The 25,951-nt window shown below is 58.4% G+C and overlaps 1 protein-coding gene across 13 annotated transcripts in view; it reads right to left on the reverse strand.

The window, feature by feature from the left end:
- The window catches only part of COL13A1 (collagen type XIII alpha 1 chain), a 142,447-nt gene that overhangs the window by 32,953 nt on the left and 83,543 nt on the right, over positions 1-25,951 (reverse strand). For 9 of the 13 annotated variants that reach the window (XM_045581790.1, XM_045581783.1, XM_045581784.1 and 6 more), the window contains 9 exons: positions 23,396-23,461; positions 20,006-20,113; positions 17,718-17,744; positions 16,954-16,989; positions 6,243-6,287; positions 5,358-5,390; positions 4,430-4,456; positions 1,804-1,845; positions 860-946 (listed from right to left, as the gene is read on the reverse strand). In XM_045581790.1, coding sequence (XP_045437746.1) covers positions 860-946; positions 1,804-1,845; positions 4,430-4,456; positions 5,358-5,390; positions 6,243-6,287; positions 16,954-16,989; positions 17,718-17,744; positions 20,006-20,113; positions 23,396-23,461 — 471 coding nt within the window. Of the gene's footprint in view, positions 1-859; positions 947-1,803; positions 1,846-4,429; positions 4,457-5,357; positions 5,391-6,242; positions 6,288-16,953; positions 16,990-17,717; positions 17,745-20,005; positions 20,114-23,395; positions 23,462-24,572; positions 24,630-25,951 lie in introns of all 13 variants that reach the window. The other 4 variants (XM_045581787.1, XM_045581782.1, XM_045581791.1 and 1 more) reach the window with 2 other exon arrangements.

The following is a 25,951-nucleotide window of genomic DNA, read 5'->3' on the forward strand; positions in this document are numbered from 1 at the left end:
AAGACCCCAAATGTGCCAGCTATTCATGGCCTGAGGGGGCAGAGGGACAGGCGCCAAAATTTGGGATGTCTGGGAACCCGGTGGGAGGGCCACTTTTGGCAAAGCTGGTGCTCAGATCAGGCTATCACAGTCAGATGGACATGGGGCATGGGCACGGGGAAAGGGCAGCCATGTCTGCCTGTGAGGATCCTTGTGCTCCTGCACTGTATTCCTGCGAACTGTGGCTCTGCCTGTCCTGCCAGATTGTGGGCCAGCCCACCATAGCAGCCCTTGAGAAACGCCAACAAGGGGGTGAATGTGTGCACTGCTGCCAATCATGTAGTTCATCTTTTCCTTATAAGCTAAGAAAGGGACTCCTCCTCTCCCTGTGCTGCTAAAACAAACCAAGGAAGCATCTGCTTTGGGAAACCCGAGTCTTACCCCTGCAGTTTCCACATAGAGCAAGGAGAGGGTGGGCGGCCAGCTGTCTCCCGGCCACCACCCTCCCTCCCTTCCTCCCCCTGAAGTACTACAGCTCAGGCGGTGCTCAGCAGCTTGCTGGCCTGTGGCCTCTTCAGAGCCCAGCCCAGGGGCCTTTCTGGCTGTCCTAAGGCCCTGTGGTCGCCAGCCCCTGACTCAGTGACATCATAGCCATTTGAGTCCATGGGACCAGCCCTCTGTCCTGGGTGACATCTCTGCTGGATGGCCACACAGGCTCTGCTTGGAAGTCGGAGCTCAGGCCAAAAGACCTTTCCAGCATCCACGGGAAAAACCACGCTTCTGCAGCAAAAGACTGGGAAGGCAGGGTGCCCAGGACACAGAGTCCCCAAGAACCGGCTGAGGGAAAGGCCTCAGGCAAACGTCTTCCTTGAGCACTGACCTTTGGCCCCGGGGGCCCCGGGAGCCCTGGGGGGCCGGGCTCCCCTCTGCCTACTCCAATGGAGTTGCCAGAATCGCCTTTCTCTCCCTGCGGGCGGAAAGTAAGAGTTAATAGTTCTTCCCACACAGCTCAGGCTGAAGTTGGTAGGGGGTGAGGGTGGGCATCAGGCGGCTGTGGGCTCCAGGGAGTCTCAGAAGCCTGGCCTGGTCTGATCCAGCCGCAGGTTTTGAGGAGAGAATGGAGTTGGCTGTTGAAGGGGAACGGGCTGAAGCAAGAGGCCTGTCAGAACGTGGGTCTGGAACAGTGTTTCTCGGAGGGTGTTCCATGGGCCCAGTTGGCATGGCTCAGTGGTCAGTGGTCGATTCCGGTCAGGCCACATGCCATGTTGCCGGCTCTATCTCCAGTGGGGGAAGTGCAGGAGGCAGCTGATCAATAACTCTCTCTCATCATTGATGTTTCTATCTTTCTCTCCCTTTCGCTTCCTCTCTAAAATCAATTAAAATATATTTTAAAGGGTGTCCCATGGAACACTTCTTCAGGGGGCTGAAAATATTTGGAATGTGAAAAAAAGGGATATGGGGCCAAACAGCGTTAGGAAAGGCGGAACGAAATGAAGCTTTGCGAGCTCCTGCGTGCAGCGTGCTCAGAGGTGACGGTGCCTGCCCCTGTCTGAGGGGCCACCTTACCCAGCTCCCCCACACTTACCTGACCTCTAGTCTTTCTTCAAATGGACTATCTTACGGAGCTCATGTACCACAGAGCACATATTCAGAACAAAGAAGTCTGACCAGGTCACAGCCATTGAATTCTTTGAATGTGGGCATTGCTTGGCCGATCAGGGGCTCCCATGTGGCACCACCTCCTCCCCTCCTCTGGGAGGGAGTGTGCGGGTGGGAATGTGGGTGGGGCGGGCATCTCACCATGCAGAGCTCCCCAATACCCACCTTCTGCCCCGGGAGGCCGAGGCCCGCGGCGCCCTTCTCCCCCTGCAGAGAGACGCAGACCGTGTGGTTAGAAGCTGCTCCTCCAGGATGTGGGGGAGGCCTCACCCCGCCAGCGCCGGGCCCCGGCTTTCCTCTCCCCCACCTCCCTGCCCCTCCGTGGGCTGTTTTCTGAAGGACTCCACTTCCGGAAGGACCCCCGTCTGGCCCAACTCCTTCCTAAGACCCCTTCGCACTGGTGACAGCCTGCATCAGCGTCCCCCTCTCCGATGTGGGCCGGGCCGCCATCATTCATGCAGAGAGGGGAGCCACGAGCGCTTAGTCCCTTTGGGGGAGGGATAAGCAGTGAGGAGCCAGGCATTTGGGAAGCTCTTCCTTCCAACCACCATGCTCTTTTCATGTTCACGTTCATCAGGACCAGCCATTAGAGGCCCCTGGTCTCCAGGGAGAGCCTTCTGCCTGCCTCCTCCTGCCTCTAAAGACAAGACCAGCCCGGCCGGCGTGGCTCTGTTGGATGAGCATGGACCTATGAACCAGGAGATCACGGTTCAATTCCCAGTTAGGGCGCATGCCCCGGCTGCGGGCTCAATCCCCAGTGTGGGGTGTGCAGGAGGCATTGATCAATGATTCTCTGTCACCATTGATGTTTCTCTCTCCCTCTCTGAAATCAATTAAAAAAAAAAAAAAAAAAAAGGCAAGACTATCTAACCAGGACTTCTCTTTGGAGGAATATCTTGAGAAGCTTGCCTCCTCTTATGGGTTGAAGAGTGCCTCCTCCTTCCCATTTGTGTTGAAGTCTGAACCCGCAGTATCACAGAATGTGACCTTATTTGGAAACGGGACATTGGAGGTGTAATTACATTGGAGGTGTAATTAGCTATGCTATGAGGCCACGCTGGAGTGGGGTGGGCCCCTAATCAAATATGTCTGGTGTCCTCACACCAGTAAGAAGGGGAAACTTGGACAGACATGCATGCAGGGGAACACATGTGTGAGGGTGAAGGCAGAGATGGGGTGATGCTTCTATGAGCCGAGGACCAGCAAGGATGGCAGCAAACCCAGGAACCAGGAGACAGGCCTGGGCTAGGTGCTCCCTCACAGCCGCAGAAGGAGCCGACCCTGTTGACACCCGCGCCTCAGACCGCTGGCCCTGGGCTGGGGGACAGTGAACGTCTGTGGGTGAAGTGGCTCAGTTTGTGGGCCCTAGCTAAGGAACACGTGGAGCACAGGCCCACCTCGGTGCAGAGGAGGGGGCTCTGTGTCTGTGAACAGCCCGCCCCGGGTCGGCAGCAGAGCTGATCTCACAGGCAGGTCTCCTGAGGCTCCACCTTCCACCCGGTGTCTCACATCAGGAGGCCCCCAGGGCACCACCAGGCCAGTGCGAGGACTTCCACTCTCCACAGCCTGCGGCTGGCCGTTCACGGGTGCAGTGACGTACATTGAGGGCCCCAGGTCAGCATGTGCTCAGACATCTCAATGACTTGTCTGGCTGGAGCCACATAAGAAGCCACGCCAGGTCCCTGGGGCCTTCCCCTTGTCACCTGTCCTCGGGGAGGAGCTGGAGGGCAGGGTGGCCTGGAGCTGGCCCAGGAAGGAGAGCAGGCTGGGTAAGTACCCACGTGACGGGAGGACAGCACGTCTTGGGAGCCCAGCAGGCCCCGCCCTGCCTGGGCTGTGCCTTAGCCGGCATGCCCCGGAACAGCCGGGAAGGGGTGCAGTGCCGTCTACGGGGGGCCTGGGGGAGTGGGGACGAAGGGAGAAAGGGCCTTCCTTCTGCTGGTTCTCCTGGGGAACCATGGCTTTCCAGGAGGGAGGGCTGCTCCTGATGGAATTTCTGAAGGCTGTCCCTTCCTGGGGGTACATGCACCCATAGCACACTGCAGGCAGCACCCCAGCCATGGGAGGGAGAGGTGGGCAGGGAGTGGGGGACCAGCAAAGACACAATATCCTACCCTCTGCCCCCTCTTTCCCAGCAAACCTGGGGCCCCCGGCTTCCCTGCCGCTCCCGGGTCTCCCTTTGGGGTAAGAAGAGAAAGCCGCTCCTAAGCGGATGGAGGTGGGGGTCATGAGGGGTATAATGGACAGTGACCACAGGCCAGTATTTCCTTAAGACTGGTCCCATAATGCTCCTCTGGAAAAAAGGATGCCCTGGTCAAAAGTTTGACATCTTCACAAGGTATAACCTTTTCAAAGCTTTCCAATGTACATTAGCACGTTAAAGGCTCTGAGAAGGCCTGCATGAAAGAGACTCGTGTAATATTTCGAATCCCCTATTTTTCAAACATATTTGACCTTGACCATGAGAACTTTTTTTCATGTTACATCCCTTAACAAGCTAGATGAGGGAGACAGAATCCCCAGATGCAGGGGTCAGCAGCTCCTGGCTGCTGGGGTAGGTGTGTAGGCAAACCGGCCGAGCTGTCTAGCCAGAATCCAGGAGCAGGAGGCACTTGCTGTGCCACCTTGACCGGCAGGCCCCTCCCTGGCAGGTCGTCCTCTGCTCAGTCAGGTCCCCAGCCCCAGGCCCGCCTCAGGGGACCAAGAGTGAGAGAAACAGCAGCGGGCCCTCCCACCTCCCCATGAAGCCTGATGCTCCATGCAGCCCAGAACATTCCCTCTGGGTCAGTACCTTGTCTCCTGGGGTTCCTGGTTCTCCCTGTGTAGGGAAAAAAAAAAAAAAAAAAGATTCAGGTAAGGAAGTAAGAGGGCTCGAGAGAGTGGGAAAGGGAACAGGAACCATGAGCAGAGCTACTCTGGGGGAGGTGGAGCACCTGCCAGCTCAGGCTTTCCTATGCTTAGACCTCAAGCCACAGGCCAAAGCGGCCTCCTGGACCACCCCGTCCTTCTCCACCAGGGAGGCATGTGGCTGGCGTGGGTGTCAGAGAGGTCCCACAGGAGAGGGAGAGGTGTCCCTGTGAGTGGACCTGCCGAGAGCCACCCGAGCACTTGTGCTGCTGGGTCTTTCCACCGTCCGCCTGCCAGCCACGTGGCAGCTAGTGTGGGGTTCAGCCCCTCTCCCTGAAGCTCTGCAGGCAAGTAGCTGTGAAATGCGAGTGAAGGAAAGCTATGGCTCCCCTGCATGGCAGGAGTGAGACCTATAGCTGAGAATGGTTGCCCTTGGCTACTTCCTTGCAAGGCTTAGGTAGGCATTGGCTGTTCAAGTCATGTATGCATGCACCTGACATGAGCTGTTTAAGTAATGTGTGCATGCACCTGACATTACACCTGACATTGGCTGTTAAGTAATATGTGCATGCATCTGACTTGGGCTGTTCAAAGTCATGTGTGCATGTATCTGACTTAGGCTGTTCAAAGTCATGTGTGCATGTATCTGACATGGGCTGTTCAAGTCATGTGTGCCTGCACCTGACATTGCACCTGACATGGGCTGTTCAAGTTACGTGTGCATGGATCTGGCAACAGTGCTGCTTTAGGAGAAGTGTTTCCCAACCCTGCCTGCCCCCTCCTTGGTTCAGGGCCTCTGAAGCCCCAGCTCCATCCTCCTCTCCCCTTCTCCCCCATTGCCCCTCAGTGTTGAATTACAGCGTTTCACTGACCTTCGTCCCAGCCACGGCGATGCCAGGAGCCCCCTGGCAGAGAGAGGAAAAGGCATGGAGGATTTCTGCGGTCAGTGGGAGCACAGGAAGTGGCCAGTCTCCCCGCCTCCCCTTGGGGAGATGCGAAGGTGGACTGCTCACGCCTGTGCACCACCCAAACCCATGGGAAAGGAGGGGCACAGGGGGACCCCAGGAAGAGGCTCTGTGGAGCACAGCTGGGTGCCCAGGGTCCCCCCAACCTGCTCAGCACCTCGGCTGTGCTGGGGACAGCTGAGCTAGACGGGGCATCCCTGGGGTGAGGTGAGGGAGGAATTCATTGGGACAGGAGAACAGGAGGAGGCGAAGGGGGAGGAGAAGCAGGGAGAGCCTCAAGGAAGGGAGACAAGCAGATGGAGGTGTCACCCTGTACAGTGCCCCCAGTGTGTGTCAGCAGGCTTCTCACAGGAAGCTCTCTGGACCTACCCCCTCATGGACTGGGGAGCAGCTGGCAGCAAACCCCGTTTCTATATCAGCCCAAGGCCACTGCCTTTTGAAGTGAACAGGCTTCCACGCACACTGCTTAGTAAACCCCACGTGGAGGTGATGTTACGGGGTGCCTGCTCACGGGGTGACATGGTCTCAGGGCTGCAGTCAGAGCTGGGGTTACCCAAGAAGATGATCATGACCCAAAGTTGCCCAGAAGGAGGCCTGGCCACATCCGAAAGGGCACCGGTGAATGATGGGGCCAAACAGGAGCAGCCCTGCCGGGAAGGACCGGCTGCACAGCCAGGGGCGAGGCCTGGGAGGACACGCACACCCAGCCTTCACCGTGGGGCGCGGGAAGGAGGAGCGTGGGAGAGAGGCCGGGTCGGGGAGGGCTGCCGAGGTGCGCTGAGGGGCAGGTACCTTCACTCCGTGTTTGCCCGGCATCCCTGGCATGCCCCGTTCTCCCTGAAGGAAGAAACAGAATCGATGAGAAGAGGACCAGACTCAGGGCCCCGAGGCCTCGGCCCTGGAAGCACGGCCCGCTGGGCTGTCACCGAGAACGGTGGGTCTGGGAGCTCGGACGTTGAGCTCTGGCAGTCACCGGGCCACTCAGCGGTGCGAACTCACACGGGGCCCAGGGCATGGCTCCCAGAGAGGGAAAGGCCCCCAGAGAGAGCGGCCACCACAGGAGCTAAGTCCTGCGGGGACGGGAGGGCAGGGAGCTGTTCAAGATCGACTGCCAGTGGGCCTGGAGCTCATCGCTGCGTGCAGGAGCGGCCCTGGGGCACATACCTACTGCCCATCCTCCCTCCCACACCGACTAGCACCTCTTGCCTGTTTATATTCCAGCAGCCCTGCTCCAGCGGACCTGTGGGCATGTCATCGCCCTCTGGGGCTCCTTTCTCTCCGGTTCCTTGGGCCTAACTCCTCCTTAGGGCCTGTGGGCATGGGCCCCTGAGGCAGAGGGTGTGCCAGTAGCTGGATGGTGGGGGCTGGAGATGAATCAGGTGCCACCTGGCACCTCCCAGAGGCCCCAGGACAGCTGTCGCTGCTCCAGGATGCGTGGGTGTGTGCTACCATCTAGCATTGTCTCCAACCTCTCGTGCCTCCACGTGAAATGCCATGCTGATGGGAGGAGCAGAGCTCAGGGCACACCAGGAGGAGAGAGGGTTGGGGATGCCAGCCAGTGGTGAATGGGGGCTGCCGTGTTAGCGGGACCAGGGGAGGAAGAGAGCAGCTCCTGACTCCTTGAGTTGAACTCCAAAGGAAGCCCCAAGCAGGGCCCAGAATGCTGTGCAGCTACAGGTGACAGCGGCCGGCCTGCTGCAGCTCCCTGCGTGTGAAGGCCCGCGCTGTGGGTGGCCATGCCAAGCCCGCTCCCGGCCCAGCTGCCTCTCTCAAGCCAGCGGGCACAGCCACAGGCCAAGCTTCAGGCAGAGGGGCAACCTGGTTCCACCTCAGCTGTTCTCCCCCCTCTCTGCCATCTATCAGGTTCCACCCCGTGCCCACCGAGGACAGAGCTGCTTCTAACTCTGCTCCAGGACTGAGCACTCCCTGTATGTAGCTGGACAATAACACTCCGTTCTCAAAACAGCCACTGCCTGGCATTTAACATGGGAAAGGGGCCGGGGTCCTGAGCGTCGCGTTCCATCCTCGCTTCCTTCCCAGCCTCATCTCCTCAGAGCCTGGCCCCTCTTCCCTGCGTCCTTGAAAACACCACCCACTCTCCTGACTTTCTCTTGTTTCCTCCACACCCTACTCGTTGAGGGTCACACACCATCTGCTCTGGCTACACAGCCTTTTGCTATGCCCCGTGCTGGCTCCGCAGGGCAGCAAGGACCCCGTTAATAATCTGTGCACAAAACCACGTCAGCCTGGGATGGTTCACCTCCATTCTCTTGGGGACAAGTCTCTGAATGCTGCAAAAGGCTCAGAATCTTCAGCTCCACACCCAGGATCCCTGTGCCACAGGCAGTGACCACAGAGGACAAGCCAGTGGCCCAGGTCTGCCCTGGCCACCAAATTCCGGGGAACCCCTCTGACGGGAAAGAGCAGAGAAAGGCCCGGCCATTTGCTGCATCTGCCATGCCTCCGGCACCGGGCTAAGGGCTCTGCATCTTTCTGCTCACTGTCCAGGGATCTACTCCTGCGTGGGAGTGGATGTTACTCCTGCTTCACAGGTGAAGAAACTGTAGCTCAGAGAGGCCGGGTACAGAGGTGAAGGTCATGCAGAGCAGGGATGTGAACATAGGTCTTTTGTCTGCCAAAGCCCAGGTACCCATTTCTCCAGGCCAACCCCTGCGTCCATTGGCTGGGCTGGTGTTCCACCTGCTTCTGTTAAACACCCTGCTTCTGCGGGCTGGAAGCCAGCAATGCCCTCTCTGCTGGAGGGCCCTGGGCCTGAGCCCCACAGGCATGAAGGAGTCCGCCAGGCCTGTGAGGGCAGCTCAGCCCAGAGCCCTGGGGTGGGCCTTTAACCACAGACACAGAGAAAAGAGCAGGGCAGGGCCCTGCCTGCCAGTGCGGCTCTGCTATGTGGCCAGCAGAGGGCACCCCAGGACCTCGTCAGGAGCCTGGCAACAGGCCTCCATCCCTTCTCAGGAGAACGAGCTGAGGCCCAGCTAACATGCCAAGCAGCCCAAAGGGGTTGACTCAGCCCCAAGGACATCAAATGGAGTCCCTGGGGTGGGGTGGAGGTACAAGTAGGAGGTCGGCTTGGGGGTCCCTGAATATCCAGGGATTTCCCATTTGTCCTGCCCTGCCCTGCCCCTGACTTCCCCTCAATGCCCCAGCCCCCCCTGCCCACCTCCATGCTGAGGAGCTGATGGAGTCAGGAAAGGCTGGCTGTGTGACCCAGATAAACCCCATTCCTTCTGCGGGTCCAGGATGCCCACCTGCAGCGTGAGATTAGACTAGATGGTTCCCTCCATCTTTCTCCAGCGCCCACAGCCCTGCCTGTGTGAGACCCTTAGGAGGGACAGAGGCCACGGCCAGGGAGGGGACGCGGGGTGTGTTGGCAGGTCCAGGACAAGGCTCTCTGGTGGAGAAGGTTCGCTCTGGGTAAAACCGCGCTCTAGGAGTAAGGTGACCAGACATCCCGCTTTTGGCGGGACAGTCCCAATTTTTAACAATTTGTCCTGCGTTCCGATTCGGGACTTTTTTTTTTTTTTTTTTTTTTTTTAAATATATTTTATTTATATTTTACAGAGACGAAGGGAGAGAGAGTGCTAGAAAGAGAAACATCCACCAGCTGCCTCTTGCACACCCCCTACTGGGGATGTGCCCGCAACCAATGTACATGCCCTTTACCGGAATCGAACCTGGGACCTTTCAGTCCGCAGACCGACGCTCTACCACTGAGCCAAACCGGTTTCGGCCCGATTCGGGACTTTTTTAAAATGCCGAGGGACGCCCCCAAGAGACAGACAGCTTCCTGTGCTCCGCAGGGAGGAGGGCGGGCTCCGGGCTCCTGTCTGCAGCCTCCACGGGGGCCTTGCAGAGCAGGAGCTGGGAGTGAGGGCTTCCGGCTAATTGGGCTTGTCTTCAGCCCCTGTGGGTTCATCTGCAAAGACACAGCCATGCCCTCCAGGGAAATCCGGCCCCTTGGAGCCTCCTGAGGAGACAGCCCTCCTCATTAGCGTGGCTGACCTTTGCCCCTTCCCTCCCGCCTGGGTTAAGTCTCTTAATTCTGCAAAGGACTCGGGCTCCCTTGATCCCCGTCTCAGGGCCTCCCTCCCTCCCAGCTCTTTGCTGGGCAGGAAGCGGGGGTGCCCTCCGCTGACCCAGCCTGTGGGCTCAGTCCACTCTCATCAGTCTCCTTTCTCCAGCGCCTGTCTCCACGGGCGTGCCCCAGCCTGACCTCTGACCCCGGGTCTGTGCTGTCCTAACAGAGAGCGCTGGCTCCTGGACGGTGGCCGAGGTGAAAGCGGGGTGAGAGTCACTGTCAAGGACTCGGGGTGGCTGCGGCGAGCATACTTGTCTGTCGGGAGGAGGCTGGGGTGGTGGGGCTGCAGCCAGCACTTCGAGGAGGCCGATGCCCGGGCACACAGCTTTCCCTGGCAGCAGCCTCAGTGCGGGCACACCTAGAGGGCCCTTCCTGGCTTTCTTCTTTTTCTTCTATTTTTTTAAAATTTATTTTCTAAAGTTTTACATATGTCTCCTTTTTCCCTTCCCCCAAGCCAACCTGGCTTTCTTCTTAAAAGTGTTCCTCTTAAGGGTTAAGTTTGGAATTGTGCTGAGTTTAGACTCATTAACTCAGCGGCTTATCTTAGGTGGGAGGGAGCTGTCATAGTCTGTCAAAGCCCCCGACTCCAATTTACCCTCGATCTCTGCCTTCCCAGGTCCTCCTAACGGGGAATGGGTGCCTGGGCATGACAAAGGCCCTTGCCCCAGGGGCACAGAGCATGGATGGCACAGGCTGCTGTGGGACCGGGCTTGTGACCCACAGGCGGCGCTGACCCAGCACCTGGTTCTCTAACTGTGGTGCGGAGAACCGATGCCTGACTGCTGGCCTGGAAGGGGTGGGTTCTATTCATCGGGGCTAAGAAAGCTCTGGGTGATCACAGGTGGGTGGGTGGCTGGTGGTGGGGGACCCTGTCCCAGCCAGGACTTCACAATGTCACTGGCCCTCAGCTGGGCCCTGCCTGTGCTCCCGCTGCAGCATCAGTAGGTGCTCCATGATGGTCCTTGCCCCTAAGTGTGAGGACCATCCTTTACCCTGATGACAGGATGGAAGCGAGCTCCTGGGACACACGCTGGCCATGCTCCCGTGCAGGGGGAGTGGCCTCTTAATTGGTGATTTACTGTTTGTGGAACAAGCGGGGCAGGGACTTGGCAAGAAAACGTAGTCTGGAAGGAGGTGGGGGGCTTCGAGGTCAGCTTCCCAGCCAAGCAGAGGTCAGGCCAGAGAAGCTGGGGAGATGGATGGACGGACCTCCCTAACGTGCGGCTCCTGCTGCAGCCCTGTGTTGGGTGGGGGGCCCCGGGCGGAGGCAGCTCCACACACAGACTCTTTGTTCTCTGCAGGGAGGAGGGAGACCTGTCTGAGTGGGGAGTGCAGGGCTGGGGGCAGGCCAGCAGGCAGCTCTGGCCTCAGGCCTGGACCGGGGCCCTTCCCTGGGCTGGGAAATCCGGGCGAGGAGGGCCAATGTCTCTCTCTCACCTAACGCGTTCCCAGGACTCCCTTCCGGGAAGAGGGCAGCTCGGCGTCCTGTTCTTGCTCTAGCAGCCCCAGGGCAGAGAGCCTGGGACCACGGAAATGCCAGGCCTCCGGTAATTGGCGCTGGCAGGAAGCGATCTGGGGAATTACCGGGTCAGGCGCCCCATGGAAGGCCAGGGCTTTGGAAGGGCGGCTGGCTCGTAATCTCGATTTGAGATCGGGCGATTTTGTAGTTAGTTCCAAAAAGAAAAGTCAGCTCTAATTAATCTGCGGGCTTTGGAGTGCAGGAGCAGTGGGGCCCAGAGAGCGGAGGCTGGGGCTGGGAACCGGCAGAGCGGGAGCCCGTCGGCCTCAGATCTGGAGCCCCCGTCTCAGCTCCCTGATCTGCCTTCCTGTAAGTGGCCTGGCCGGCCCCACTGGGATTCCCTGGCTTTGAAAGAGTGCCGCCCCCATCCCAGAGGCTTCTGTATCTACCGCTCCATCTGGATGAGGCACTCCGCCTGGGAGCCCGGGAGAGAGCCCGGGGGTATGCAGGTCCTCTGGGAGCCAGAGGGGGTGCAGGAAGGTTCCGGAATAGCTGCAGTGCCCGGCTGAGCCAAGCTGCCTTCTCCTGGCTCTATCGGAAGGCCCGGGACCATGCCAACCCCCCCGCAGGAACCACTCAGGCGAAATCGGTGCCGGCGGAAAAAACACCGCACTTCCTTGGTTCTCCGACCGAAATGCACCACGTACCCCATGCTTTATGCCACATGTGTCAAACACAAGGCCCGCGGGCCAAATCCGTCCCGCCAGGCCTTGCAATGTCATCACTGCACTCCGCTGCGTTTCCATCACAATGACAGTTTATGACTGTTCAGTAAACCATTCGGCCCGCGATTTAGGCTGGATTTTAGATTTTGGCCCCTTCTCTGATTGAGTTCGACACCCCTACTTTATGCCTTCGGCGTTCCACGTGCTGCCCACAGCGAGCTGGAGGCTCAGAGAAAAGCCCGAATCCAGCCACAGCCTTTCCTCACAAGAACGAAACAGCTCAACACGCACCTCCTTTTCTCCTAGGGGAGGGGGAACTGCCTACTGGAAATCCTGGGGCCCCCAGGGCTGTAAGACCCAGGTGGTAGTCATTTAGAGCAGGGCTTTGGGGCCAGGCAGATCTGACTCCACTGCTTCCTGGCAAAGGTCAGGCCAGAGAACCTTTGTGAACCTCAGTTTGTTCACCTGCCAACTGGGGATGAGAATAGAACGCACCTCGGAGGGTTGTAATAATGATCTAGTAAGTTGATGCGTGCCAAGTGCCTCATACATAAACCGGCACGTTGGAGAGGCCCCGTACCGTAGCTGTGATAATGCTAAGTACCGTTCTACGGGGGTGTGTCCACCCACATGGCCCCTTGCTCTGACCGGCAGCTCGGAACGAACACATCCTCTCGTAGGAGGACTGAGGAGCGGTGGGGAGGCTGGCGTGGCCGGAAAATGAGGACTGAGATGGGTGGGGTGGCTGAGCTTCCACTCCTTACACCACATGTGTCAAACACAAGGCCCGCGGGCCAAATCCGTCCCGCCAGGCCTTGCAATGTGGCCCGCACCGCGCTGTCATCACTGCACTCCGCTGCGTTTCCATCACAATGACAGTTTATGACTGTTCAGTAAACCATTCGGCCCGCGATTTAGGCTGGATTTTAGATTTTGGCCCCTTCTCTGATTGAGTTCAACACCCTTACCTTAAACCCTCACCTCAGTGTCCTAGCCATCCAACCACACGGCTCATGGGCCTGCGCCCCTGGAGTTCCTGTTTCTGGGGAGTCCAGCAGCCTCCAGGAGGGGTGACTGCCTTTAGCAGCCGCTCTAGCACGAGGTTCTCACATCACCACCTCCTCTGGTCTGAAGACGCACAGCCCACAGCTGCGGATGGGAGCATGCGCTCAGCCACAGTCCTCCATGCGAACCCGGGGACTTAACACCCAGACCACCACCTGCGCCAGGCGCACCCCCACGCCAAGACAGACTGACCAGCTCCGATGGCTTAGAGATAAGCCCTCACCAGGTTTGTGATCCACACACAGCCTGACCATGCTCGTCAACCCTCTGGAAAGAGGGCCAGGGCTGTAATGTTTTAAACACACGTTGCGTCTTGCAACATAGTTAAAGGAGATTGGCGTCATAAATTTGGACCAAATAGGTACCACATGGGCGCTCAACAATACCCGCAGTGTCTAGGCGGCGGGGCTGGCCCGGAGTGGGGCTGGGGCAGCGCGGGGCCCGCACAGGGCTCAGATCCTGAGGGGCTGGTGTGGGGCCGGCCCTGCTGGCGGCTGGCCTCTGGGAGGCTGCCAGGCTGGGCCCAGTTGTTGGGGGGCAAGGGTGTGGATGGAGTTAATCATTAGCAAAGTTCACGGGCTGAGAAACATCTCTGCTTAGAGCTGAGTTCCACCCCACGCTGGAAGAGAGAGGCCTTCCCACACGGGTGTCACGTCACTGGGGCACAGCAATGGAAGCAGATGTGAGGGTCCCTCGGTTACCCCACAGGCCCCCTTCACAGCCTGGCCCCTGGCCCAGCCCCGTGCTCCCACCTGCTAGCACTCGCTCCTCCCTGAATGGGGAGCAAACTCGCCTCAGCATCTGCCATCAGGCGCCTCCTTACTGTGCCTTCCTCCGAGCAGAGAGCAGAGAGGGGAGATGAGAGTAAAAGAGAAATGATGGCAGAGGAAGGGTGCTTGGGAGAAGAGCCCTCTGTTTCCAGGGAAACCATAGGGGACGGTGGCCTGTGCACAGCTGGCTCAGCCTGGGTGAGACCCCTGAGTAGACACTCACTTCTGCACCAGCGTGAGAAGACTGGCCTCTGGACCTGGCCTCAGGAGACCTAGCTTCCCATCCCAGCGGATTGCTCACCCGCTGGCAGCAACGATAAAGCCCGAGGGAGCTAGAGAATGAAGGACCTTTGGCTGAACCAGAGATGTGAAGGACTATCGCACTTGTCCTTGGGCACTGGTCTCTTCATCTCAGAGTTCCGACGGGAGGCAAACGACCTGGGCATGGCGATCAGAGGGGTTGGGTGGTGGTCAGGTGCTTGTAGCCTGCTGGGAGTTGCCTAGCCTTGAGGAAGACCCCAAGTCAGTGGGGGCGAGCCCTCTGCTGCTGGCCACCAGTCCCAGTGCACACCCTCTGGGCTTTGTTGAAGTAACAACGGAACTGGGATACCGTCACAGGGAGGGCCAGCACAGCCATGAGGGTGCAGAGACTGCCTCGGGCTCTGGGAACACCTACTGGCCAGACTCAAGGACAGGCTGGGAGAAGTGGAGGCAGGAGGGGCCTTCCAGAAGCCTGAGTGACATGAGAGGAAGCTACCCGCTCACAGCCCCTGCAGACTCCACCAAGGCTGCTGTGGAAGGGCAGCGGGGGTGGTCTAACAGAGAAAGGTAGGGCAAGGAGCAAGAGCTGAGCACGGAGAAGAAGGGCCTTCTCAGTTCCCCGTAGATCTAAAAGGGGTGACGCTGTGCCCTGGTGAGGTGGCTCAGCTGGAGCATCGTCCATATACCGAAAGGTCCCGGGTTCATTCTCCATCAGGGCACATATGGGAGGCAAGCAATTAATGTATCTTTCTCATGTCTATATTTCTTCTCTCATCATATTCTCTCTCTCTCTCTCTCTCTCTCTCTCTCTCTCTCTCTCTCTCTCTGAAGATCAATGAACATGGCCTTGGATGAGGATTAAAAATAAGTGGCGATGCTTGTCACAAGCCTGATGTAGGTGAAGAAAGACTTTACAAAGCATCAAGGAGACCCTTCCAAAGCCAGGGTCGCTCTCTATTGAGATTGGAGCCAATCTCTGTCCCCAGGAAGCCATAGTTCCCCTGAGCTGGGAGGATTTTAGTCCCGTTTCCCATCTGATCTAGAAGCTGCTCAACACATGCCAGACCCTACCCGAACACCGGTGACAGGGAGCTCCAGCAAAAGTTCCCGTCAGCACGCGCGCCAGCCCCTTCCATGCCGGAGCCTCTGGCCCAGCCCTGAGCCGTCTCTCCCCAGAGCAGGCTTCCTGGCGGCCAGGAGCTGCCCCTGTCAGCAGGACCACAGTGGTTTTCTTGCAAATGCAATGCAGTCAGGGTTGAATGATCTGTCCCACAGTCTGAGCCCGGGATGGCTGCCCTCAGGGGACCAGGGCCTCTGTCATCCTGATACTCCAGCCCTAAGCCGAGTCCTCTTAGGTCATCAATCCCCCAAACTCCTTTCTGGATGAACCAGACTCGCAGCTGGCAGGAGAACACAACACGGCCATGGTACGGATGCTGGTTGCGGGCACGGCCACGACCCCAGGGCAACCTCTGCCGGCCCCACGGTTTCTCTCTCCACTGCTCCAGAGAACCGGCGTGGCTGCTAATGGGAAAACCGACCTGCTCCGCGCCGGGAGGCAGTAAATTTTGTGAGTCTGTGCGAGGGGATAGAGACAACCGCGGGGGCTATAATTTCCACTTCCTGACACAGTGCAAACGTCTCCGTTTATGCAGAACTAATTACAGAGCGCGCAGGTCTCGCCATCTCACCCACCAAACACCCATAAAATCACCCGGATTACGGAGTGCGCGGAAGGAGCTTCTCAGGAGTGGTTCTTCCCTTTCCACCCCCTCCCCACCCCCGTGGGCCCTCCTTTCCGTCCGGCCTCTTTCCTCCCCCGGGATGTCTCCAGAGGCTTCCCAGCCGGGGTCTGCTGGCCCGATGGGCTCCACGTAGCAGGCGGTTCCAGGAGAAGGGCCCAGACCTGGGCGTGCAGCCTCACAGGGAGGCCTGAGGACCAGAAACGATGCAGTTCCCATTGAAGAACAGCCTGGCACCATGGTGGGCCTTCACCAAGGGGTGACTTTTATTCAGATTATTTTCGTTTTCATAGGTACTGTAAGGACCGAGACTGGGCCTTGGTTCAAACAGTTTCCCTGCCCAACATGCCACTTCCCTTGAGATTTGCTGACTGAAGGACCCCAGTGGTGGACTGAAAATGGCCACAAATGCTTTGCCACTCCTCCCATAAGAAGTGGAAGCTGAGTCCCCTCCCGCCGCCCACATGACTTGGCCATGTGACTTGCTTGGATCAATAGGACATCAGAAAATGTGATGCCAGCATGCCGGGACACGCCCATTTTGAACACTGCCCTGGGCCTGCTGCTCTGTAAGGAAACCTGTCTAGTCCACGGGGGTGGGGGGGTGGGGGGGTGGGGGGGTGCTGAGATGCCCAGTGGAGGGAGAGCAGAGTCACCCCACCCACAGCCAGCGCCAATCACTCGGCATGTGGAGGCGGCCGTCTTGGCCTTTCCGTCCGCCACACGGCCTGAATGTGTGAAGGAGTCCAGGGGAGACCAGCGGCACTCTCAGATGGCCAATCCACAGAATCTTGAGAAAGAAATTGTCATTTTAAGCCAGTATGTTTGGGATGGTTTGTTGCACAGCAATAGACAACCTACCCATTCACCAGGACTGAGCTCATAGGCTGTCACCTCCTAGAAGACTTCCCAACTCCAGCCAACCTGGAAGGAACTCTCCACCATCCTGTATTCACAGCGCTCTGTGATGGCAGCAACCAGCACAGACAACCTTCACCGGGGTTACTGGTGCAGGAATCCCACCTCTCTGGCCTGAGAGCTGCCGGAGAGCAGGGCTGGGACCCTACCCCATTTCCCCAACCGCGCTCAACACGGAGCTCTGCCTGGAGGGCCTGAGGTGCCTCTGGGCAGGCACAGCCACCCAGGCTGACGGGGAGACTCTTCTGGGTCAGAGGTCCAGCTGGACCACCGATTTGCGCAAGGCCCTGTCCCCTCTTTTTCAGCCTCCGAAGTGGAGATATGACCTCTGTCCAGTCAACCTCACACGCATTATGAAGCTCATGCTGGGTGAGTGTTTGTGCAAAATTATGTGTGTGTGCACCACGGTGAGAAACCGCTTGAGTTATCGCTGTGGAGTGAGGTCTTCCCCTCCCTCCACTTCTTACCTTCCGGCCATGGTACCCCTGGATCCCTGGGTCTCCCTGGGGGTGGGGGTGGGGGAGGAAAAGAGAAGATGGTTAGAGGTATTTGCCTAAAGCCAAATGTTAGCTCCTGCGGTTCCCCTTACACTCCCATCTCTCTTCCTCCCTATGTCTAAATCCCTCTGACCTCCATGCACAGCCAGCCCTGGAACAATAACAGAGGCTGCTCTGCTCCTCAGAACAAGTCAACTTGGCAGGAGACCTGAGTTTCAGTTTTGGTCCCACCACCGACTCTCTGTCGAAAACTTGGACCAGTCACTTTGCCCCGGGCCCTCAGCATCATTTGTAAAATGGTTGGGCTTTGCAGCTTCTCGCCCTCGGAAGGTTCCCCGCTTCAGAGGGAGAGCCTGTTTGACATCATGAGCTTCCAGATACAGTTTCAGAAGAGACCAGACGGCCCCGAAGGCCCCTTCTAGTCCGACCCTTGAGGAAACGCTTTGATTGGGATGCTGCGACAGTGTCCTGGGTATCAACCCGGAGTTTCCAACCAGCCTACTAGCTCCTTGGAGGTGGGACCAGCCATAGGACTTGTTCAGCAGAGCACACAAATGGTTGTGGGACCCAGGCAGTTCCCCGGGGGCCAGTGGTTTGGAAGAGAGCTAAGCCTGATCCATCTCTCAGCTCAGCTCCCTCTCAGCTCCTTACGAAGAACCCTTCAGTACTGCCTGCCCCTCCTCCTGCAGGAACTCTCCCACCTGCTCAGTGTATCCCCTCCAAAGGGCCCTCACCTTCGGTCCAGGAGGCCCGGGAAAGCCCTGCGGAAGCAAGAGAGAGGTGAGTGGAGGTGGGTTCCACAGGCAAACAGTTGAGGGTAGTCATGCTGACAGGGGATGCTGGGGCAGAGCGGTGCCTGAAGAGCTCTAAGGGGCTTTGGATGCACTGGGGAACGGATCAGAGGATCCGGGGCGGGTGTCTGAAACCTGCTGAGGGCACACGGGGACACCAGGCTGGTGTCCCTCTCTGGAGCCATGTGGCGCCTTGGGCATCTTCTCTGTGCTTGCCCACTGGAAAAATAGGTCAGTGGCATCATGCTACGTCGACAGTGTGGTTTGGTCCGGATCCCCACCCGCCCACCTCCTAATTGGGACCCCTCCCTGGAAAGCCACCAGTCAGGATTTTGCCTTTGGCCCTGCCAGCCGGCGGGGGAGCCCTTTGTCTCGGTCCCACTGGACACCGTGACCATGGCAGCCGTGGCTGGGAGGTGGCGCGGACCCAGGAGCCCGAGGGAGAGGCGAGGGAAGATGTGCTGTCTCCACGCGGTGGTGGGAGCGGGTCTGGATGGCAAACATGGGCTTCAGGAAACCCTGATGCCGGGGTCTGGGCTGTTTCAACTGGTTTGAAAACACTCTGTTTTACTTCTTCTTTATAAAAAAGCTTAACACAGAAAACCATCTGGCTTGGGTTCAGTGAGTGGGAGCCCGATGTGTTTGGGGAGGCCAGCCAGCAGAGAAGTGGATTCTGAGCACTTCTTGGTTTTCCCAGCTTGGTTTGGTTCAGTTCCCTACATTTCACTTCCTTTCAGGTTTTCCATTTTCCCATCTAGAAATTCAGGAAAGTGGGACTAGCCTCCTTCCCTGGGGTCCTGGGGGGAAGATGGAAATATTTTTAAATCTGTGGAGGGGGTCAAGCTGGGCAGGAGAGCCAAGCCCCCGGCGAGCTCGTTTCACCCGCTGTGCCCCCTTCCGGCCACGCAGGTGCCGCTCGCTCAGTTGGAGCTGTCGCCCAGCCCAGGAGACCCCGCCCTGAGCCTCAGCATTGGCAACGGGGCAGCTAAGGGGCTAGAGGTAAAGCCAAGTGACCCGATGCGACTGTGCTCAGGGAGGGCCATTTGGCAGGGAGGTTGTGACTCAGCAATTTCTCCTCGGGGGGGCTCCATCCCAGTGACAATTCGGTGTGCAAACATTCAGGTTCAAGGATACAGATCGCAGAAGGGAACTTGTTAACTGCTCTCTCAGGTTCAGGAGCCCTAAGACCCATGTCCTGTGAGACGCCTGATGTGGGAAAGAGCGAGCTTTATGATGGCAAATGAAAAAGACTGCGGTATTCGTCATAACTATATCTAAGGAGGAGGAAAATGGGAATGATGGTGAACTCTGAATATGGGAAAAGAGACCATTTAAATCCGTTTCTTTGTCTATATCCCAAGCTTTTTATGATGAATGTATGAGGTTTCAGTCGTAAGAGAGAAAACCAGGCTTGTTTGTGTGTTAGCGACCTGGGAAAACATTATTAAACAGACTTTGTCCTTCACCCTGTCCCTCCAGTAACACATGCCATTCGTCTTAGCTCTGGATTGATTGAGAACCTATTTTCTCCAGAGAAGTCCAGATGCCTGCCGGGTTATTCTCCTGCCCTGCTGCTTTCTTGCACTAAATCGGGTTGAGAAAGACCCAGGTCCTAGCCAGGGTCTTGGGAATGGGTGACTTGGTGGCCACTGGGCTTAAATAGTCCCCCGTGTGTGGTCTTGCCTGGAGGTGGGGTGCCTGCTAGCCTCCCTGGGCCCCTGCCCGTCCTCAGGCTGGGTGCAGGAACCCCTGGCTGACCTGGCCTCCAGCTGGTGGCTTAGTAGTGGGAAACCTGCACACACCAGGAACGGCATGTTGGTTAGGAGTGCCAGCTGGTGGGACAAACCTCCGTCAGAACCCATGGGCCCCAATTCAGGTTCTCCCAAGCCCAGGGGGCAGGGAAAAGCCATCAGAGGTGGCCCTGGAGACTTTCCCCTTTCTGCAGAGCTGGGGGTAGCCTGCCAATGACTTCCTGCGTAGAAAGCAATGGCTGGAGTTGAGGACATGGCCCCAGAAGGCGTGTTTTTAGAACCAGAGTGCAACAGGTGAGTGTGGCAGGGATGGGCAGCTCCCTGCACAGGCCACCCACGTGCAATGGCCTTGCCAAGATGCTTTGGCCATTCGGCTGGGACACAGCTTCCCGGTGGGTGTGCGAAGTTTGGATGCTTCCAGGGAATTCTTAGAACAATCCTTGGGAGAGGAGGCTGTGGAGAGAGGAAGGTGGTACTTACACGTGGCCCCATGGGCCCTGGCAGTCCTGGATGCCCCAGAGGTCCACTTGGTCCAGGGGGGCCTGGGGGCCCTGGTGGGCCTTGGATACCGGCCTGGCCCTGTTCACCCTGCGATTCGTGGAGACAAGTGTTAGAGAGACCCCCGGGCTGTAGAGAGGTTCCCGACCCAGTGCCATGCACCCGGTGAAGGCCTGCGTGGGCTCTGGTGGGGAGGCGGTGGTGGCGTGATGGCGTGATGGCGAGGCTGCTGCGGTGGTGACTACATGCAGGGACCGTGGCAGCGAGGAGATGGCCAAGACACTGGGCCCCCAAGAGGACGTGCTGGTCCCAGCGTGACAGCCCTGCTGCGGTGGCAGAGGCAGAGGGGTGAGCAAGGTGACCCCGGTGGAAGGCCTGCTCCCAGCCTGGCCAGAGCGCCGGAGTACCCCAGGCAGTCTGGGACCGGGGCCTGCCTCCGCTCCCACCGTGTGGCAAGCCATGTCCTCCCTCTGCGCCCTGGCCTCCCAGCCACCGAATGAGAACAGCGGTCCCTTCTTTCCTAATGCAGCTGTTGGCCATTTTTGATGATCTGGCCCAGAGGATCGAATCAGACCCTCAGGTCAGAGGTCAGAGACTTTTGTTTGGCTCACTAAACAACCGGGCAAGAGATGTTAAGTAAATAAAAGAAAAGAAAATTGGATTGATGGGTTCTGATGAAGAAACTGGGAGCCCTGGCAGCTAGGCCCACATTCCCCGGGGGCAATCATGGACTGGATGCAGGAATGGCGCCCCCTTCAGGTGGGGCATGAGTTCTCCAGTTGCATCAGGATGGGTGAGGGCCTGGGAGGTAGGGGCAGCATATGTTCCCTTAGGAGGAGGAGAGAGCCTGGGGCTGGGGACCAGTCAGAGGTATCCCAAGTGAGCTCTCCAGGGATGACCTTGGCTCAGGTCGTGTGTCGAGGTGCCCACCCTGCAGGCAGCCTAACACAGAACAGCCCGAGGGAGAAGGGGTGGGAGCTCCAGGCCGGGCTGCAGGGAACGCAGGCAGCCTGAGTTCCAGGCCCGCCCACCCTGCTCTGGGGAATCTCGGCATAGCCTGTCTGACTCCTGCTTCCCGTATAAAAAGGGGAGCTGATGATGCTTTCTGCAAACTCTACAGAGGGCAATGATGATTATAAGCAGTGGTGCACGGCCTCAGGATGAGAACTGTAAGATTCTGGCAGCACCTGCTTGAGCCAGCTCTGGGCTGGGACAGCCTAGGGCAGATAGCACCCGGCAGAGCTACTCTGGGCCCCGGGCTTCATCCTGCCACACCCGGAGAAGATGCTTGAGGGCACCAAGTGCTTCCAGTGGAGGAGGCAGGTGCAGAAAAGGGTAGCGGGCCCCACGTTACAGAAAACAGGCTCAGGGAGGTTGAGTTCCCTGATCAAGGCCATGTGAGAATTCAGGGGGAAGTCAGGACCCCAGCTCGGAACTCCAGACTATTCCTATTCATTCCAAGTAAGCCCCCAGCAAACATTGCTCACCGTCCAACTTTCTACACGTTGGGAGTGACCTCCAGTCCCATCTGCTAAGCACATCATCTCTCTTATAAAGAGTCCTGTTTCCACTAATATAGGACCCAGTGTTTAAGTATTTGACAGAGCCTGTAAAGTCAATATTGGTTTATCGGTAGGAAATGGACAAATCTTTGTATGCCCCACCACTGCTGACAGGCCGACGCTGCCGCGGGCAGCACGGGGACCGCTAAACCTCTCTCTGTGCTTTGGAAACCGGGCCGCGCAGCTCAGAGTCCTGGCTCACCCACCCCTGGCTCTGGAGAAGGGAGGCAGTCACAGGCCTGGGCCCCTCTCAATTTCTTCATCTTAAAGGTGGGAATGATGATGGCTGGACCGCCGCTGGCGGCGGCCGTTGTGGGATTACGTGAGCTGATCCATGTAGAATTCTTACAACAGCGCCTGGAACCAGCGCGGGCTCAGCAAGTAGCAGCTGATGCGGCTAAGGCAGCTGGGGCCGGAGGCAGCTGCTTGAGCGGAGGTGAATGGCCGCTCGGAGAGCAAGGACCCAGCTCTTCTGGGGTGCGGTCTGGCACGGGTGGGGGTGCGTATGACAGTGGGGTGGGCCTGGTGCTTCTCTGAGCTGCCAGTGGGCCCCCCCAAATAGCCACGCTTGGGGTAAGCACTCAGAGCACATGGAGGCTCTCGAGGATTTGGCGGGTGTAATGGGACACGCAGGCTCCGGTAACACACCCTGCACGTGTCCCTCTGTATTTTTAGTTGTTAATTGGAGTGACTTTTTCAGCCTTGTTCTATCGGGCGCCTGACATGCAGGCCCCTGGACTTCCAAGTCAGGGCAGATGGTGGCGCCAGGCCATGCTGGCAGGCTGGCAGAGAGCATCTCCGAGGCTTTCCCTTCCAGCATCCCTGGGGCCGTGGGGGTACCCCCTGCGCGGTGTAAGGAAGGCCAGGGGTGTGGGTGGGAGCCGCGGGCTGCCTGGCCTAGAATCAAGCTGCAGTGCCTTAACCTGAACTCTGGGTCTGAGGCCTCTTGTTCTTTGTGGTCTGGTCCTACCCAGCCTTGCTGGGTTAGGAAGGCAGGAAGAAGGCATCAGCTGCTCAGTGATTACACCTGTTGATTGTGGGCTACATTCCCTCTGCAAACTCCCTCCCTCCTCAAACTCAGGTTTGAAGTGATCAGATGCTAAGCAATCTGCATTTCTAAATATAAAGGGAGTAGGGCCGATTGAGAGAGCCGGGGTGGGGGGGTAGGGAAAGGGGGGTGTCTGAAGACCTGCTGCCCATTCCCATTCTGCCTCTTGCTGTGTGTGCAACCTTGGGCACAAATCCCCTTCTCATCAAGCCTCAATTTAATGAGAGCAATCAAACTGTGCTAGGAACTAGACTAAGTACTAGTCCAATGCAGTAGGAACTGTTGCTAGCTTTGTTTTACAAACGAGAAAGCCGAGACACAGAAAGGTTAAGTAACTTGCCCCAAATCACACAGCTGGTGAGAGAGAGAGAGAGCCTGGGTGCTCTGCAATGTACTGTGTGACCTTGGCCAACTCACTCAGCATCTCTGAGCCTTGACTTCCTCATCTGAGAAGTAAGGATGTCCATGCCCGATTCATAAAACTGTCAAGCGACTGAGATGAAATCGGGCCTGTGAAATGTGGGACATGGCGGCTGGCACCAGTGAGGGCTGTTGTGGTGGCTCCTGTGAGCAGCAATGGGCAGTGGGTGTTGGGATCTGTGTGTCTCCAGGTCTATGGACTTGACCCGTCTATTTTTATCTAATTTAATTTAACCAAAAGAGAGTGAGGTTCTTTCCTGTCTGCAGCCCCCTCTTAGGCCCAGAGACTCTTGGAGACCCCGGGGAGGCCACAGGAGGTCAGGGCAAAGGGAAGGGGTCTACCTGGAAGGTCCGCCTTTTAATGACTGGGGGTGGAGCCAGTCGCACTGAATTGAGGAGAGGCAGCAGCTGAGGAGAAAGATGAGTTGGAAGGCCAGAGGGCAAAGGCCAAAGGTCGCAGGTGTTCAGGAGGATGCCAAAAGTCACCAGGAAGTCAGGGCGGCCAAGAGGGAACGGAGGAGAGATAGAGAGAAGAGAGATTAGCGAGTGTGAGGCACAGGAAAGGGAGGCATGGACTCAGCACTGTCAAGGCTTCGGGGGTGCAGTGCTGAACGTGCCTTGGAGGGTACACCGTCCCTCAGAGGAGGAGCGGCCCTTGGGGTGTTGGCCAGCAGCATCCCCCAACAGGGAGAGTGGTCCCCCTTGCCTGGGCCTGGCCCTTGGCGGCCACGCTGGGTTGAAAAAGCCGCCTGACACACAACCCAACATTGCACTGCGGGCCCCACCCGTGCCTGGTGGTGGACACGGGCTGCCGGGCTGCGGGCGGGAGACTCAGCGGCTCTGGGTACGGAGGAGCCACAGGACCAGCTAAATTGGTACTTGAAGCCCGGCTGGTGTGTGGCTGCCTCTGGGTGCTCTTTTTTGGTTGAATGAGAAAGGCCGATGTCAGCGAATCTGGGGAGGTGGTCAAGGGCAGTGCCAAGCCCGGTTTCCCGGGGGCTGAACCGACGGAGGGTGTGGCCAGTGTGGGCACAAGATAAGTGCTTCTGAGGTCTCACCCTGGGGCTGGACGGCTTGGAAAATAGAGGCTGGGCGAGGATGTCCAACCAGCTTGCAATCACAGGATTGCGTGTGACGTCCATTTCTGGAAAACCCTGCTGCTTTCCGTCTCTCTGCCCATGCAGCGGAGCACCCGGTGGCTCCAGGAAGTGGCTAGACCCACATTAAAACAAAGATGGCATCTTAACCAGCCTTTTGTTTTGAAAGCATTTTAACTCCCACAAGGCCCCTGGGATGGGTATTAAGAACCAAAGGCCACCTGGGCTGAGAAGGTGCCCAGCTGGGGGCTTGGGAGCCTAATCATGGCCTTTCTGGGTCATGGCCGCCTTCCGGGGCAGCGGCTGCGCCCAGAGCCCTGCCCCTCCCACCAGGGGCCCGCGGACGTGCAACGTTGGCCTCTGCGCCCAGGAGCCTCCCAGCAGAGCGGGGCCAGAGCCCTCCGGGAAGAGAACCCACCAACCTTCAGGGTAATGATCTGGTTGGAGTGCAGAGCTGCTAGAGAGCTGCTTTGGTACTCCTGGGAGGGAAGGGGGAACGGAGGTGTGAGACAGGGCGAGGGGGAGGGCGAGTGCCAGGGCCGCAGACACCGCGCCCCCGCTCCCCTACTCCCTGTCCCAGGGGACTCCATCCCAACCTTCGCCCCCGCTCCCCGCTCTCCTCCCTCCGGGCAGGTGCTGCAGGCTGCCACAGAGGCAGGGGCCAGCCTGGATCTCCCGGCACCTAGTGGATCTGGAGGCCTGCCACCCCGATGCCCGCGAACTCCCCATCGACCACTTGCCCCAGAAGCCTCCCTGCTTTCCTACCCACTTCCAAAGGAACAGCAAGTGCCTCGCCCGCCCCGCTCTCACCCCTGCCTGGCCTGTACCCACACTGCCATGGCCATCATGCTGCTGCGCCTGGTGGCCAAGGTGCTCCTGGAGGCTTCTGTCCCTGCCCTCTCCCTCCCCCGCCCTCGCGCGTTCGCCCAGGTCTGGTGACACTCCCATAGCGCCTGCAGTTGTGTTGTCTTCTGTGCAGGGCGAAGCTGTTGTTCTTTCGGGCAACATAACAATCCCGTGAGCCCATCGTTTCAAATGCGCACAGCTGACCTTCTATTATTGTATCGGGATCAGGCCGGCCGGAACACCGGGGCCCCTCCGTTCCTGGGGCACATGCCACTGGCAGGCTGGCTCTGTCCGCACGGCGGCTGGCTTGCAGTCCCTGCCCAGGCCCAGCCCAACCTTGGCCTCAATGCCAATCCCGCTGCTCATGTTCAAGGCTCCCGGTGCCTCTTCCTGGCCCAGGAATCCAGGGGCAAACGTCCTGATTGGCAGGACTCTGCTAGCAATGCCCTCCTGATGGCCCTGCGGAGCCTGGTGCACTGAGTCTGGCTTGTGCTTGTCTCCACTCCCTCGTCCCCCTGCCTGACAGGGGTGGGGGGCCAGGGAGCCATACCACGTGTGTGTTTCTGGGCACAATGAGGCTCAGGACAGGGGAATGGGCACCGAAAGATGCCTGCCCAGGCTTGAGAGTGGCAAGGCTGATCTATCAAACGAAGGGCATTTTCCAGGTCGCTGGGCCTCTCCCTGGCCCTGGCCCTCGCGCCTGGAAAAGGGCTCTGCCAGTGCGGCTGGTGCCCAGCTGTGGCTTTGGGCTGTGCTTCCTGGGGAGAGCCAGGGCAAGAGGGAGCTGGGTTGGGGAGAGTGGCAGACCATCTCAGCCCCCAAACCCCCCTCTCTGCTTGCAAAGAGCCCCACATCGCTTCTTCCAGAGGCAGAGCAGAGACTTCACCCTTGAATGGTACAATTCGCCCCCAGCTATCTCCTCCCGTGGAGGCTGGGCCATCCGAAACAATGACTA

The sequence above is a fragment of the Pipistrellus kuhlii genome, unplaced genomic scaffold (genome assembly GCF_014108245.1).
Source record: "Pipistrellus kuhlii isolate mPipKuh1 unplaced genomic scaffold, mPipKuh1.p scaffold_m20_p_15, whole genome shotgun sequence".
NCBI classification, from domain to species: Eukaryota; Metazoa; Chordata; class Mammalia; order Chiroptera; family Vespertilionidae; genus Pipistrellus; species Pipistrellus kuhlii.